This window comes from Tricharina praecox, assembly GCF_024521635.1.
Source record: "Tricharina praecox strain CBS 144465 chromosome Unknown BZA05scaffold_10, whole genome shotgun sequence".
Lineage (NCBI taxonomy): Eukaryota > Fungi > Ascomycota > Pezizomycetes > Pezizales > Pyronemataceae > Tricharina > Tricharina praecox.
In genome coordinates, this window is record NW_026250412.1 from 578239 (window position 1) to 593936 (window position 15698).

Below are 15698 nucleotides of genomic sequence, written 5' to 3' on the forward strand. Positions count from 1 at the left end.
TCGCTCGCTCTCTGCTTTTGCCCGACTTACACTTATCTTAATTAACGGCTGCCTGCCGCCTGCGATTGCTTCTGCTGTTATTGCATTGCGTGTGTTTGCTGCCGAACCCGAATCTTCGAACGGTTCCATCCATCCAACTCGCCCCGAAGTCGCTTGCCTATTTGGCGCATAATTTAATTCAGCACTACCACCACATCTGCTGAACCCAGATTGCGTCTACGAACCCAGCCAGTCCCGGCCTGTCGTCTTGCTTGAAACCCCAGCGGCCGTTCCTCTTTCTCTCCTCCTCCTCCTCCTCCTCCTCCCTCCTCTTCCTCCTCCTCCCCCTTCCTCCTCCTCCTACCTTCGAGGTCGCCCCTCCGCGAATCGGCCCATCACTCTCCTTCCCCCCCCACTCTCCCTTTCCCCCCCTTCCCCCTTCTGTTCGTTTTGCGCTTCCCTCTCTCCCGTACGCGCTTCTCTCACGGGGTTTCTGGTCCGTCTGGGATAGAGGATAGAAGGACAGAAAACCAACTCCATCGAAACGGAGACGATACATACATACAATTACAATAATAATCAACACCTTTCAAAAAACCCTTCGCCCACCACCGCCCGGCGCTGCTACAGCTGCTCGTGGCCCAGTCACTCTTTACACTGGTGTCTAGCTCACACACCCCCGTCGAAATCTTCAATTTACTTGCATCGCTCATTCATGCATCACCCCATCGGTAAGTCCACCACCACCTGTTGTTCCGTTGCGCTGCTGGGTTGGTTGGTTGCGCCTCTTCCGTTCCTGTCGTAGGCAATGACGCGGGATGGGGAACACGGAATCCTCGATGCGCGACGACACGAAAAATCTCGGCAACCACCCCGTCCGTCGTCGTCCCGAACGAGCGAGAGCTTCTGCTGACCTTTGCGCGGTCGCAATTCTATTCAGCTCCATCAGCTAGATTTCCAGCATTCCACTCATTCAATCGACACCGGTTCGAGAACAACAGCCTGTAAACCGTTGATTCGGATTCCTGCACACCCGCGACCGAGCCCGCTCCTAGGCTTCGACAACCCACGATAACAGTACACGACACCTTCATCCATCCCTCCTACCCTTCCCCCCACCGGAATCGCTCGTTCGCCAATCACTCGTTTTCGGCGTCCGAAACGAAAAATTCCCCCAACGAAGTTCGCGACTCCGGATTTTTGGGTTTTGAGTGTTTTGTACCAAGCTGCGACTGGTCTCGCCGATCACCAAGGAGGATACGAAGAAAAAAGAAGAAGAAGAAGAAGAAGAAGAAGAAGAAGAAGAAGAAGAAGAAGAAGAAGAGACAGAGAGAAGGAGGGAGAAGGATAGGTCTCAACTAGGAAGCATCTACACCGTCGACATACTGCAACGATCTTTTCCACGGTTAGTGGCGGATAAAGTGGTGGTTTCCGGACGTCTCGGTTCAGTTTGCCTTACGACTCAGCTTGTGACGGGTCTTTTCTAGACCTTTTGACTGGTAGCGCTGGCTGCCTCGGATACTTGGGAATATGGAGAAGTCAGAGACATCTACGAGAGACGAAGGCGGCGGAGGGGGTGGGGGAGGCGGCGGCGGAGGAGGTGGGAGTGGAGTTAAGTCTGGGAAGAAAACAGACGATGACGAGGACTTGGGTGGAAGTATTGTGCAGTGGGTCGGCACGAAGGATCGGGGATTTTCTAAGTCTCCGCGAAATCGGGTCGCCGGACAAATGCAAAACGCTGGGCTGCGCTTTCTGTATGGACACCTGCACGGACGACAGGATACGCCCGAGAGCGTAGTTGCTGCTTCGCTACAAGAAGAGTCGTCATCAAGCCGGGAATCGCCGGCCCAGGACCAACCAACCGCAACATCATCCACCTCGACACCAACAACCACAATTACACATACAGTTACTACAATTAATACCTTTTCCGTGGGATCTTCAAGTGGAAGTCAGATTGTCTTGAGCTCTACGCCGCCACCCTCGCCTGCCGAATCGCAGCCTAATTCGCTGTCGACTCCATTTTTCAGTGCAAGTTCCAGTCCAAGCGCAAGTTCCAGTCCAAGCAGTGCCGCTGTGAACCCAAGTGTCGGTAGCAGCAGCTTCATCACTAGCAGCAGGTCTAGTACTATCACCAGTGTCGGCGGCATCAGCAGCAGAAGCAGTAGCTTCTCTGCGACCGCCACGCCATCCCTCGCAACAATCACTTCTTTCATCTCTAGGCCCATCGTTCCGGTGCAGAACTCGACTGCCAGCATCAGCACTTCATGGAGCTTCTCCACCACCACCAGCAATGGAACAGTAATCGTAATCGCTTCGCCAACACCCGTTCCAGCGTCTGGTTTCAGCACGGCGACATCTAGCCGTTCGCCTCTAACGCCGAGCTCAACGAATTTTAGCAGAACATCGACTAGCACTACTTCGACCCAGCCATCATCGTCTGCGATAATACTGGCTACCGATGGTGGAGCCGGGGTTGGCACTGGGGCCACAGCCACAGGCGGAGGATTCACGATTATTACTGCATCGCCCACCGGTACCGCATCCGACTCGGCGCCCGGTATCAACCCCGTACTGGTTGGGGGGATCCTCGGAGGTCTCGCGGGATTTGCACTGATTCTGGTGGCGTTGCTGTTTGCCGTCAGGCGGTACAAGAAGTTTAAGGCAATAGCAGCTCGCGACGAAGCAGCATACGGCGGTCCACTCCCACCTGGCTCAAGGGGCATGTCGGAACGAACCAACATGACCCCGTTCGCTGCTGCCGCCGGTCTCTTCGGTATACGTTGCCGAACAGCTCAAGGCGCAGCCCCCGAGCCAGCTGCAGAAGAGCGTGGATTCTACAGAGTCGCTGGAACCGGCCGGAAGCTGCCGCCCGTCATTGGCGGGCCACGTCCCGGTGGATCAGGCGCCATGGAGGAAGGTCAACCTTCGATGGAAGGCCAACAGTCATACTTTCACGACGACGATGGTACCAAAGGCCCACTGACCCCAACATCGTCCACGGGCCCCGGCCCTTCCAGGTTCTCTGGCTACACCGTGACATCCATGGCTCCCACCATTGCAAGTTCGACGACCCCGTTTGCCGCATCTCCCACAAGTCCCGTGGGCGGCGCGGCCACTGCCTTCCCGCCTCCAACCAAGATACAGGAAGAGCGAGATGAAGGTGACCAGCAAGACGATGTCCCGCGGGAAATGACACCCGTACCGTCATTACCCAGACCACCACCCGATTATATAATGCGACCGCAACTTGGGAGCAGTGCTGGTAGAGATGGACTTGGCCGGTCATTGCCGTCACATGATGGATCTCGAGCTTCAAAGTTTACAGAGGATATAGTGTAATCACTGTTAGTCAGCGTGGAGGCGGGATTCGGAGGGAAGGGGTGGGAGGGGTAGGCTTTGTAGCTGGGCAGTATTGGAAATCGTCATTCCGCCTGTTTTTTTCCTGGCGAAAGCGAGCCGACGAGAACCACGTCAAATTCACTTCTTGTTTCTTCATCTTCATCTTCCATTACCCGTGACGCTTTCTGGGGTTACGGGTAGTTCTTTTTTCTTCTTCTTTCTTTCTTTTTCCTACTTTGTCTTTTAACGTGTCTTCATATTAATGATCCCAATATTTGGCGTTTAAATGTTTGGTTGGTTCCTTCCAGTCTTCTGTCCGGTTTTTTCTTTCATTCTTTCTTGTAGATAGCTTTGTAGCCTTTTTCTTTCTTTCTTCTTTTTTCTTTCTTCATGATCGTGCTTCACTTGCACACATTTTCTTTTCTTTTCACGTTTACTTCTTTTTCTGATAGGGTTTGGAAAAACTTCTCTTCTTCTTCTTTCGTTCTTTCGTTTTGCTGAAAGGGATTTCATATTGCGGCTTTTTTTTTTAGTTTTTATTCTAGGGCAGCATCTGGGGAGTTTGGGGAAGCGGTCACCGCGAGCAGTCAGCGAGAGAGAGTGGGCGAGCGAGAGGATATAGGAAAGGAGTTACCTAGACTCTATTCTATGTAGTACCGGTAGTGGTAGTGTATACTGTACTATTGTTGTGTTCGATGCACTGCGGGATGCGGGATGCGGAATTCGGGATGCGTGTGTTGCTGCTGCTGCTACCAACGTTCAAACATTACTTTTTTGCCTGGGAGTTGAGAGAGAGTGTGTGTGTGTGTTCGTACATACGGGTGTTCGCTTTTGGAGGGGGCGAGCGAGTGATCTCGTGTGCTACTATAGTTACTGCAAGAGGAGATCCTGGCACTAATAGGCAGAGTAGAGTAGAGTAGCAAAGGCAGAGGCAAGACTACCGTACAGACGAGACGCGTACTTGGATACTTGGTTACTTGGTTACATAACCACAGTGGAATGGACGCGGTTGAGTCGAGTCGAGTGATATCCGTCCCAAGTTTCCAAGTTCCCAACTGGCGGTCTTAACTGGCGGTCCAAGCTGCTACCTCTGGATGCGCCTACATACGGTTGGAGGCTTGGAACTCGGAGCTTGGAACTTGGAGCCCGCGGCGTGATCGCGTGCTCTAAAGGAGGGACTTCGGGTTTTGGAGGAGGAGCATGGAAACATGTGCAGCATACTCTATCTATCGGGTATGTATGGTCTTGCCGTCCAGGGCGACTGGGGGATCGAGGATGAGGATCAGGGCAAGGCGGCCGACCACCGCGTGTCTATCCAGCAGCACGGCGAATGCCTACCGTACTTACCGGTACATAGCAGCATCCCGCACAGTTTACACGCGCGGCGCGGCGGCGGCGGCAGGCAGGTGCTGAGTGGGCACTAGGAACAGACACGCATACTAGTACTAGATGTATAGGTATGGATAGATATGTTGTGGTTGGCGCGTAGGGAAGGAAAACATCTAAGTAGATATTCCCCTCCGGAAGCCAGAAGCCAGAAGACATTGTGGATTACGGGTGTGCAGTTATGTACCAGCGAGCTACGGAAGAGTCCTCATCCTCCTCGTTACGCGCCTGGGCTGCGAGGTTCGGAGCACACTGGTGCACTCGCACCCGACCAGAACTGCCACGCGCGGATGGCAAAGAGCAAAGGGCATAGAGCAAGCTGAGACTGTGGGGGACGCGCGCGTGCGCGTGTATGCAGAACGCATCCGCAAGGATGGAATTGACTTCCGTCGGTATCGTGGAATGGGGTAGAATTGGGAATTGGGAATTGGGATGGGATTGGGAATGTGGGGGGTTTGTCTCTAGCAGGCACGTGTGTGGGGGGAAGGGGGGGAGGGGGGATATCTAAACACGCGTGGGGGTAGGCGGCCGCGGTGAAATCCTACCTATGTTTGGGACCGCGTAGCAGAGCACCGCGCAGTAGAGCAGAGTATCTACCAAGGTAGAGTAGGTAGATCCAACCACCCACGCACCCACCAGCTCCCCCGCACCGCCGCGCCGCCGCCGCGCTGCGCGTGCTCTACCCACTTACCTACTCTACCTGGGTACTAGACTCTATGTACCCCACAAACAAATAGACGAATAGACAAATCTCGGAGCCGGAGCCGGATCCGGAGCATCTCATGCACTGACTCTGTGGGTGGTGGTGGTGGCTGCGGTGGGTGGGAGGGTGGGGAGCGAAGCGCGATTCGGATCGGAGGGTGCGGCGGTACCTGTTCACTAGCATGTATGTAGCGTCTAGTTACCACCAGCGTGGAACTTTCCGAACTTTAGGAACGGGGCTAGTGTTACTAGGGAATGTGAAACAAACGGAGGCGGTGGGTGGGAGGCTGAGGAGGGAAGATATCGCTGCAAGGCATTGCTGGATACGGTGGAAGGGGTTGCACAAAGGGGTGAAGATCTCAGGAAGGGCAGGATACCGTAGATGCTCGTGGGCAATGGGCATCCGGGTTGAAGCTGCGGCGTGTTGATCGGTATGTAGAGTATCTACGGTATTTACACGGACTACCTACTCATGACGGTTCCCCGGCATGCGCATTGGACATTCACGGTTGAGACATCGAGGGTTAGCTTTAACATCGGCCGCTCAACAACTACTTGAACCTATTTACATACCGTGTAGATGAAACGGCTGACAGCTTGGAGCGTATAGAGCGACTACCCCCTCGAATGGTTTCATCGATAGGATCGCTTGGATCGCTTGGAAGGACAGTTGTGCCGGACTGCCAGTTCGGAGCATTGGCTATCAATGGCTCCTTGAGACATGGAGCCGCAATCCTCGAAGCACCGATAGCAGCTGGATACCACTACCACCACGAGATATGGCTCGGGGTTTTGGTGAACTAGAGGCTCGACGACCACTTCGCTCGACGCTAGCGCGCGTGAATTGAGTCTCGAGCATGCAGCCCAGCTCGTCCTCCCCTAGCCCTCACTCGAGGCGTAAAGTACCCACGACTCTCGAGCGTGTCATTCACAACTCTCAAACTTACCATTCACCGCGGAACAAGAACGAGAACTACCACCGTCAGCAAAGCTGCGCCACAGGACGAGAACAACCACCGTCAGCACAGCCGCACAGTCTGGGGCGGACTCTTGGGAAAAAAGATACTCGGCGCCAAGCAACCTCAGCCGTACTCTATCCAGACAATCGCCCTTTGCGCCTCCCACCTCCCATGTCGTCCAAGCCCGTCAGCCTTCAACTCACTTTGTAATCAGATCAGATCACTCCTCCCTCCAGCTTGCTTCGATCCCGCGGCGGCACTAACCATACCAACACGCACTGCGCAATACATACACTCGAGAGCTCGAACCTCACACTCTCTCGCTCAACCCAGCAACCCCCAACCCTCCCCACCCCCCGCAGCCCCTTTACAGGCGAGAGAGAAAAATTTAAAATCGGTTCTCCCGTCTCATCCCATCATCGCCAGGTACCGGCGGCAACCACCGCTTCTCCGATCCTCCATCTCTCCTCCCCGTGAACGAGAGAGAGAGAGAGAGAGAGCCCGAAATCTCTGCTGTGTCGGAATCCCTCACGTCCCCCTAATCGGCAGTGTTGGCCGAATCAATCCACCGATCGAATCCCCAACATCGCTCCAACGTAACGTAGCAACAACTACATACTCTACACACATACCATACCATTACCACTTCCACTACCCACTACCACTTCCACTACTCACTACTCGCTACTCACCCACTCACTACCACTACTCGCTGCCTTGCCCAGTACTCTGCCAACAAAAAAAGTCGATCGGAAAAACTACAACTCGCCCGCCGTCGCTGCGAGGAAAAAAAAATGTTCCCGCCAGCATCGACTTCGCCGTCATCGACTTCGCCGTTGTCGTCGGGGTCCTTCCCTTCTCCGTTCTCCTCCTCCGATTAGTCGTCCGCCAATCGAAACACATTCCCGAAGCTGTGGATCACCCCCCGTCGCCGCACCCGCATCAAATCCAACACCTTCCATCCCCCCTCAACGTCACCTCACCAACCACTGCTACCACCGCAACCGCAACCACCACCACCACCACCACCACCACCACCACCACCACCACCACTGCCACCACTACCATCACCACCACTACCACCCGACCACATACCACCTCCGATCCTCAACCTCCTCCACTCCTCCCCGCCCCCCCCTCCCTCCCTCCCTCCTCTCCCCTCCCTACCTCCACCTCCTACCTCTACGTACACCCCCACCCTCGAACTTAAAAAAAGTTAAAAAGTCTTTCGTCCGTCGCTTCAATGGACGGCCCTGTGGCCATCGTCCCCGCCCACCCGGCGCCGCCATACGTTGTCGCTCTTTTCGCCTCGTTTCAAACATCCGATCCTTACGAATACCTTTCTACCCTCCTTTCGGCGCCAACATCACATCTCATCCTGACACCACCAATCCGACTGCCGCGCTCCCTCTACGACAAGCACTCCGTCATCCCCGAAATTAAAGCCACCGTCCTTCACATCAACTTCGAAGACGACATCATCTTCATCGGCCTCCACCCGTCGACCAAATACGCACTCTGCCGAGCCTACGAGAGCTTTCTCAACAGCTACCCCAACCGATGCGTTCCGCACGAGATCAAGGAGACGTGGCGCACCAGGTTCTGGCAGAACATGGATTGGGTCCAATGGGTGGTTCCCGCCGAGCTACTCTGTTGGATCGATGAGAGGAGTGGGACCTGCGATCTGGCTTGGTTCGGGATGTTGGACGGAGGGGGCTACTACAAGCTTCCGTGCGGCGTGCCAGAGATGCTTGCATCGGTCGAGGCCAAGATAAAGCGACTCTTCCTGCCAACGCTGGAAGAGGAAAGAAGCATCTGGGAGATTCCGTATCAAATCCAGGAGGCCACCAAATCGAGATTTCGTATCGAGGAGGAGGATCGGGTCTACGAGGGGGGTGAAACCATCGAGACGGAATTACTCTGGAACAATGCTAGCTGGAGCCAGCAGGATATGATTTACGACGACATCGTGGTCGACCCGAGTAAGATCGGGACGAACTCCGCCAAGCGAAAACGAAAGCGGAAACGTGTACCCTCCGTTGATCTCGACATCGAACCGACCCTTCCGTGCCCGAGAGTCAGAATATACGAGACAGAAACCGGCGGGAAGAGTGTTGCTGGGAGAGTGCGGAGGGTAGTCGCACCTCTCATCAGCAGTAACATCAGGTTACTCACGACAGCCGAGGGACGCTCATATATTGAAACCGTCCCACAAACCCCAACCATCCGAAGGCGATTACCTCTTCCACCACCACCACCTCTACCTCCACCTGCAGAGGCGCAAACCCAGAATCAGGCGCAGACGCAGCCATCACAACCACTACTACCACCACCAGCAGCACCAACACCACATCACCCCCAAGCCCAGTCACAACCGCAATCATATCTATCACGACCGCCAGGCTCGTACCCAACACCACCCGCTGATAATAACTTCTTTCAGCAGCCTCAACCGAGTGCCGAAAGAATACTTGAGCCGCTCATCAATGTTGACCGCCCATCGCCACTCGAATTACCGTCGCCCCTGCTGAGCGGGGAAGATTACGAGTGCCGGGACTCCCACCAAGAAAAGGTCACTGCGGAATCATGAACGACTTTGATGGGCTATTGTACGGCGGCAGCGACAGTGGCAATGGCATCAGTGTCTACACATGCACACACACGACGAACCATTTGCTTGCGCTATCGAATGAGTCAAGAGATGATCGGTTACACTCACGATGGAGGAAAAACAAACCCCTCTTTGTGAGCGTTTTGTTTGGCTAGCCACCTCTTGCTGGCTAAGAATGATGAGAAGTGGGGGAGGTTTTTTTTTTATTTGGATTTATTCCTTTTTCTTGGATGGGGGAGGTAGTAGTGGTAATAGGCTTCTTTGAGACCAGGCAGGGGGCTGGTTTGACTGACGAAACCCAAAGCTCCTTCTATTACCCGGACTTGAAGAAGCAAGCTACGTACCTACGAAACGGCAGACAGCATCTGTCTAGTCTACTTCCAAGGGTTAGCAGATCCCCACCTGTATGCTTGCTTCTTCCTTCCTTCTTCATTCGGTTCCTAGGGCACTTCACTTTGCATTGTTCGGGTTCGGAGGTATTACACTACACTACCTGAAAGCTGGAGGATTTTACTGGAGTTACGGCTGGGGGTGAAAGCAAGAGAAAGAGAAAGTGTGTGTATTTTGTGTGTGTGTGTGTGTGTGTGTGTGTGTGTGTGTGTGTGTGTGTGTGTGTGTGTGTGTGTGTGTGTGTGTGTGTGTGTGTGTGTGTATGGGAGTTATTTCGGTTCCGTTTGGCCTGGGGGGAGGGCATGATTATGATTCCCGTTTCTTTTTACGTATCTTTTATTGTGCTTTTGTGCTTTTGTTGTTGTTTGAGTGTCGATTGTGTGGGAGCATGGAGTCATAGACAGCGCTCTTGAGGATTCCACCTTTGACTTTTTTTTTTTTACTTCTTACTTTTCTTTTTTCTCTTTACCGCCAGTGTGCTTTGGTAATGCGTGCTTCTCCTTCTCCCCGTTTGTTTTTTTATTTTTCTTTCCTGTGTGTTTTTATTGCTACCCAAGGTGTTTACGGTTCCTTTTTTGTTTGACTACTACGTTTGCTTGCTCGGTTTGGCTTGGATTGGATTCAATGTGCGTTTTTCGTTTGTATTTTTTTGGGATAGGTGGTGGTGATCTGCATGTCTGCTTTAACTTGAACTTGACTTGACTTGTGTTGTTCGTTGTTGCTTTGAGATCCGATAGGTACTTATTTTACTGTGATGTGCTGTGTATTCTTATCTTGAGGAGTGAGAGCTCGAACTGGTTGTTGTAGCTCGTGGGAATGAATGAAACGAAAAGAGTACCGTACTGCTTCTCCTTGCTTGTATGAGTTGTCTGGATTGTCTGACTCTACGGAGTGTACGGACCTGTATGGACTGTACAGACTGGATTAATGGGTGGATTAATGGGTGGATGAATGGGCGATGGACGGGAGGGGGTAGGGAGGGGGTCTGCTAGAGCTTGGGAAGTTGGAAGTCCAAGGGGAGAAGCAGTACGTGAGCAGTACGTGCAATGATGAAACGTGAATGAGCACCTAAGTACCCATTTTACGGAGCCGTGAGTGAGTGATATTGCGTGGACGAAGTTCTAAGCCATGGGCGAGCTCGAGGTGCGGTGACTTCTGCGATGACTCATTCTTGTACCTACCCATCTTGCGGAGCCGTTGCGGAGGCGTGAGTGAGTGATATAATGTGATACCCGCGATACATTTGGCCGTGAGTTCCAAGCCAGGGTGAGGAGGGGAAGGGAGAGGTGCGGTGACTTCTGCGATGACTCATTCCTGCTGATGCGTTAAGCAGCCTCTAATCTCCGACGGAGTAGTGGTCGTAGCTATCCAAGCCTCAAGCCTCAACCTCAAGCTGTGCTAGCCAGCTAGCCGGTGCAGCATCATGCCGGTACTTACGAGTTACGATAGCCAGTCTTACGATGGCCATTTCCATTGCCATTTCCATTGTAGTCCACTCGAGATCCAGTAGCCATTGCCATTGTCGTTCACTTCGAGATCCAGCAGCCACTGTCGTCCACCAGTCATTGCCATTGTCGTTCACCATTGCTATTGCTATTGCCATTGCCATTATCGTTCACCATTGCTATTGCTATTGCCATTGCCATTATCGTTCACCAGCCAGCACTGAGCAGCCATTGTCGTTCACCAAGCATTGCGATTGTCGTTCACTCGAGAGTCGAGATCCGGGGAATCAGAAAATCACGTCTCGCTGAACCCATTCGGTCAACCCATTTAGCCACGACAATCATAGAGTAGAGTACAACTGAACGGCTGTACGCAATTCCATTATTCAAATACATGTATTCGCATACATACTCCTTAGAACCCGCGCCCCATCCGATCCTGTCCCCCACTAACCCGTCTAATCCCATCACATCCCGACCCGAACCATCCCATCCCCCACTATCCCATTCCAACCCAACCAGCGGATCAGCCAACCAGCGGATCAGCCAACCAGCTGATCAGCCAACCAGCTGATCAGCCAATCAGCCAACCAGCCAACAGACCTTCACGCCCCATGCCTCATGTCCCATCACTCATGCCTCATCACTCATCACTCATAACCACCACACCCAACACAGTCGACACAGCCGACACAAGACTTCAACCTACCAAGAACCCAGCAAGAAATTTGAAACCCATCAAGAAATTTGTAACACATCGAGATTTAATAGTTACCAATGCCATTGCCATTGCCAGTTTCTGACCAGATGCAAAAGATAGGTAATGAAATATACAAAAAAAAGAAGCGCCAAACCCGCACCGCACCGTACCGAAGATACAAGATAAAAAAACATAAAGATAAACCCGAGCATGCATGGACCCCCCCGAAAATCCTCTATAAAGTATGACAAAGAAAAAACGAAAGGAAAGGAAAGGTGAAATAAGGAAAGATGGACAAGATATGGGGAGAGTAGGCTGTGTGTAAATACGACCCCAAACATCGCTACAGTCCCCAATTTTTTAATGCAGAGAAAGAGAAGACTAGGTGGAACCTTCGCCCCGATCGAATGATTGTACCCTCGTGGTTTACGTGCTCCGGAAGGAATGCTGCATGAGTGTGTCGTCCCAATCATCGCGGAAGAAATCCGGCACCATCGTGTCTCCCCCGCCGCCATTCGACATGAAGAACTGTCCCGACATGGACGTGTCGATTCCGTTGCCATCCATGCGCTGGCCTTGCGACTGGGTTCCGGATCCCAGGTAATCGCCCATCAGTGGCTGTTGGCCCTGCAGGAGATACGGCGGTAGCGGGCCCAGGATGTTGCCCTCCAGACTGCCGAATTGGTTGCCGTTGGGCGCCGTTGGGTAAACTGGGGAGTTTATCTGGTTGGTCTGTTCGTCTTTTGTGGTGTGTTGCTGCACGGCCGGCACCATGTTGTGCGGTACGAAGCTGAACAAGTCGTTCGTCGGGAACATCATGCTGGTGAGATCCGGCATTCCGCTGCCGGCCATAGTTGTCTGAAAGCCCATCGACGTTGTTGGTGGTTGCTGGTTCGGCGACTCCGAGTTTTGCGCATTGTAATCTGCAGCTTGGTACGAATCGTAAGAACGTCTTCGATTGACTGGATCAGGAGAGACAGTGAATTTGGTACCAAAAACATTGGGGGGAGTAGATAGGCGCTTGCTGGCCTCGGTCGGCGAGATTGGGGTGGCAATCACCCGGTGGACTGGGGATTCGGTAGGAGATACCGTTCCCGGACTGGAATGACCGTGAAACGAGGGAGACTCTCCATCTTCGCCCTCCGCGTCCGTGGCCCCCGAAAGTGCCCTTGCCCTCTTCTTTTTCGGAGGAACCAATTCCGCCGGAGCCGGAGCCAGAGGCGGAGCGTTACTGATCCTTTCAAAGGCCTTCTCGAACAACGGCTGCAAACCGGTTAGCACACCAACTCCAAGATTCGGAGTAGAGTGGATCCTTGGCCCCACATTTAACGTGTTGATACATCTATGTGCGGCGGCACTCTTCTCTTGTATGCTGACTAGGCAGTCTCTCCCCGTGATGATGTCCTTCAAGATTTCTCTCGACATTTTGTCGGGAGGGTTTACCAAGACATAGTAGATGAGGGTGATGATCGCAAAGAAGGTGGTGTAGATGGTGAACCAGTAGGCTCCGTTCAGCAAGCCGTTCCGTCGCATCTCCTCGGCGGTATTGACGATATTCCTCGACACCTTCACACAAGCGGCAGCGATGGCGAATGGCCGCTCTTCGGAACGTGAGATGTAATGAACGAACGGCCGGTACAGCATCATCTGCACGTGGGCGAAAGACATTTTGAGCAGGTATTGACACCTGTAGACATTGAGCGTTTAGCGCAAGTACTCACAAGCGACAAGACACTTACTGCAGGAACTCTCTAGGAGTATTATCTCCAGGCTTGAGGATAGCAGGTACCGACTCTAGCCATGCTGCCAACTCGAGTTCGATCTCGTGCAACTGCATCTGACTAACGCTGTATCCTCGGTTGTTCCCGGCCACGCTTGCCTCGACGCCCTTCAGCGGGTATATGCACTTGACCGTCTTCGCCATGATGGTTAATAGCCTGATGTGCGCGTTTGCGGCGGCCATGGTCGACGTTTCACCATCCTTCATGGGGGCGATTCCGTCTTGTGTGATGTTTTCATCGTCTACTTCCGCCGGCATCTCCTGATCGATGTCTTCCGGCGCAATTCCCTTCGGTAGTCCCAAGATGGCGCCGACGTATGTGTCCATCTTCCAACAAGTCCAGAATATCCTCTTTCTTACTTCTCTCTCGATAGGATTGAACCTAGCATCGGGGACTGCCCTGTGCATACCCATCTTCACCGCAGCGCACAGCGCAATTCCGACATACGAGTAGCATGTCGACATCCTCGTGGATGATTGCAGGTAGATCGCCATCAAGAGGACCGCTTGGATCGAGTAGATGTCGCGGATGTCCGTCATCTCAATCATCCGACGACCGGCATTGAAGTATTTTAATCTACTGGTAATCAGCAAATGTGGTTGGGCGGAGGTGAACCGCGGTATGCAGGGCTGGATGTCTTACGCATCACCGGCGCCCACTTCGCACCCCTCGGCCGCATCATCATCGACCACGAACAAGCAACCGACTGCCAGGACGAGATAGAACAAAGGCAGAAATGTATTCTCGTCATCATCATAGTCTTCCGGTCTCTTGCTGTAGAGACGATGCATCATGCTCACGAAGGACGGCCTGTGGATGAAGCGCATCAAGACGCACGCCTTGTCCAGACACGTTTCCACCAACGACGCCGCCGTCTCTTTCGGCGGTAATAATGTTACGTCCGAAATGTTTTCCGGTGGTGAGTAGGACGACGAATGAGGCGAATCCTGCGCCAGCAGTTTCGGTGGTTTCGGCATAGGCCAAGTGGTTGCGTTTAATCTCACTTCGCCCAAAATTCCTCCAAACTGACTGTTCAGTTGGTTGAGGTATGTCATGCCAGAGGAATGGCCGTGGAATTCCACCTTGTGTCCCTCGTCTATATCCAATCGGCCTGTCGCTTCCACCATCGAGTCCAGCCGGGAGTCCCTGTCCACCGCCGCTGCCGCTGCCGCCGATAGTCCGACCGAATTCACACCGGGGAAGATTCCTTTCGAATCTTGCGGTTTAGCGGCCGGAGCTTGAGATCCGGTGGGTACCTTCGAGATGTCCAACTCTTGGTTGTCGGGGTCTAGGTGGGGGGCAAAGATCTTCAACAATTGCTTTAAGCGCTGGACCTGATTTTCAAGGCCCTCAAGGTACACCGGTGCGGGATTTCGACGCCTATTTGACGGCTGGTCATATGTACATTCTATGAAGTCAAGTTCTTTGAGATTAGCGATTGAGGGTATTCACTTTTTATTTTTTTCTCCGCACCAACGTCCCGCGCGCGCGCGCCACCCCCGACGCAAAGATTACCCACGAACCATAACTATAGACCGTACAGTGCGTACAAGGTTGCTTGCCGTCACACTTGATCTTCTTCCGCCGACACTCGTCGCAGGCGCGTGTGACTCTTCTTCTCTTCTGCTGCGGCAGGCCGTCGATTTTCGTCGGCACGGAGGACGTGTTGCTGCCGGCGGATGCAGGCGTGGTGGGTATGTGCGGAGGAATGTGCTGCTGCCAACCGGACCCGTTAACAAGCATATTGGATTCGTCGTCGAAGCCTTCCGGAGAAGAGTGCGTAGAGCCGAGATGTGGCACGTAGGTGTCTCCCGAGTACATCTGCGGTGTTGAGCGGTCGTCGGAGACGGCCATGTATTGGTGGTTCATTGCGCGTTTGGCTTTCGGAGGGCCTTGCCGGTCAAAGTATGGAAGGTATTTCTCTCTCCGGACAGGCGAGCGCGGGGCGGGAGGGGGGGGACGAGACGGCGGGTTAAGGGCGTAAGTGTAGGTTTCCGTGCAGCGCCGGCCGGGGTTTGCGAGACGAGGACTCTTTACTCTAATATGTGTTTGGCGGAGAGGTGAGGAATTAAAGCTTGGGAGCTGAAGTATTCAACACAGCTTTCCAGACGACCGGAGTGGAAGGAAGGAAATGGGGGGGGGGGTGGCCCGGCAACCAATATTCCCAGATGAGACAAGCCGGGGGGGTGGGTGAGGGAAGGGGGTGGTAGTGGGTGGGTTAGAGAGACCGATTCGAGGCTGCGGACAATGACGACGACGAAGGCGCGCGAAAATTGATTGGGCGTAGATTGCAGGATTTCTGATTATTATTATCGAGGGTAGAGGCTTGCAGCAGCGGGACCGCACACAGCAGTAGCAGTTAGGTAGCAGACCGAAGGAATATCTGGGGGGGATGGGTGGGGG

The 15698-nt window shown here is 53.4% G+C and overlaps 3 protein-coding genes across 3 annotated transcripts; 2 read left to right on the plus strand and 1 right to left on the minus strand.

Moving 5' to 3' along the window:
• Positions 1-1566: 1566 nt before the first annotated feature.
• Positions 1567-3367, plus strand: BZA05DRAFT_396110 (uncharacterized protein). The gene has a single exon (XM_051483503.1). It carries the CDS (start codon positions 1708-1710, stop codon positions 3319-3321), a length of 1614 nt encoding a protein of 537 aa, XP_051340046.1. The 5' UTR covers positions 1567-1707; the 3' UTR covers positions 3322-3367.
• A 4244-nt stretch (positions 3368-7611) lies between these two features.
• Positions 7612-8958, plus strand: BZA05DRAFT_444465 (uncharacterized protein; the record flags this gene model as incomplete). The annotated part of the gene is made up of 1 exon (XM_051486915.1): positions 7612-8958. The coding sequence occupies one exon, from the start codon at positions 7612-7614 to the stop codon at positions 8956-8958; it is 1347 nt and encodes a 448-aa protein (XP_051340047.1).
• A 2982-nt stretch (positions 8959-11940) lies between these two features.
• Positions 11941-15038, minus strand: BZA05DRAFT_336673 (fungal-specific transcription factor domain-containing protein; the record flags this gene model as incomplete). The annotated part of the gene is made up of 5 exons (XM_051480819.1): positions 11941-12402; positions 12478-13201; positions 13254-13871; positions 13938-14703; positions 14819-15038. The coding sequence occupies 5 exons, from the start codon at positions 15036-15038 to the stop codon at positions 11941-11943; spliced, it is 2790 nt and encodes a 929-aa protein (XP_051340048.1).
• Positions 15039-15698: the final 660 nt, after the last annotated feature.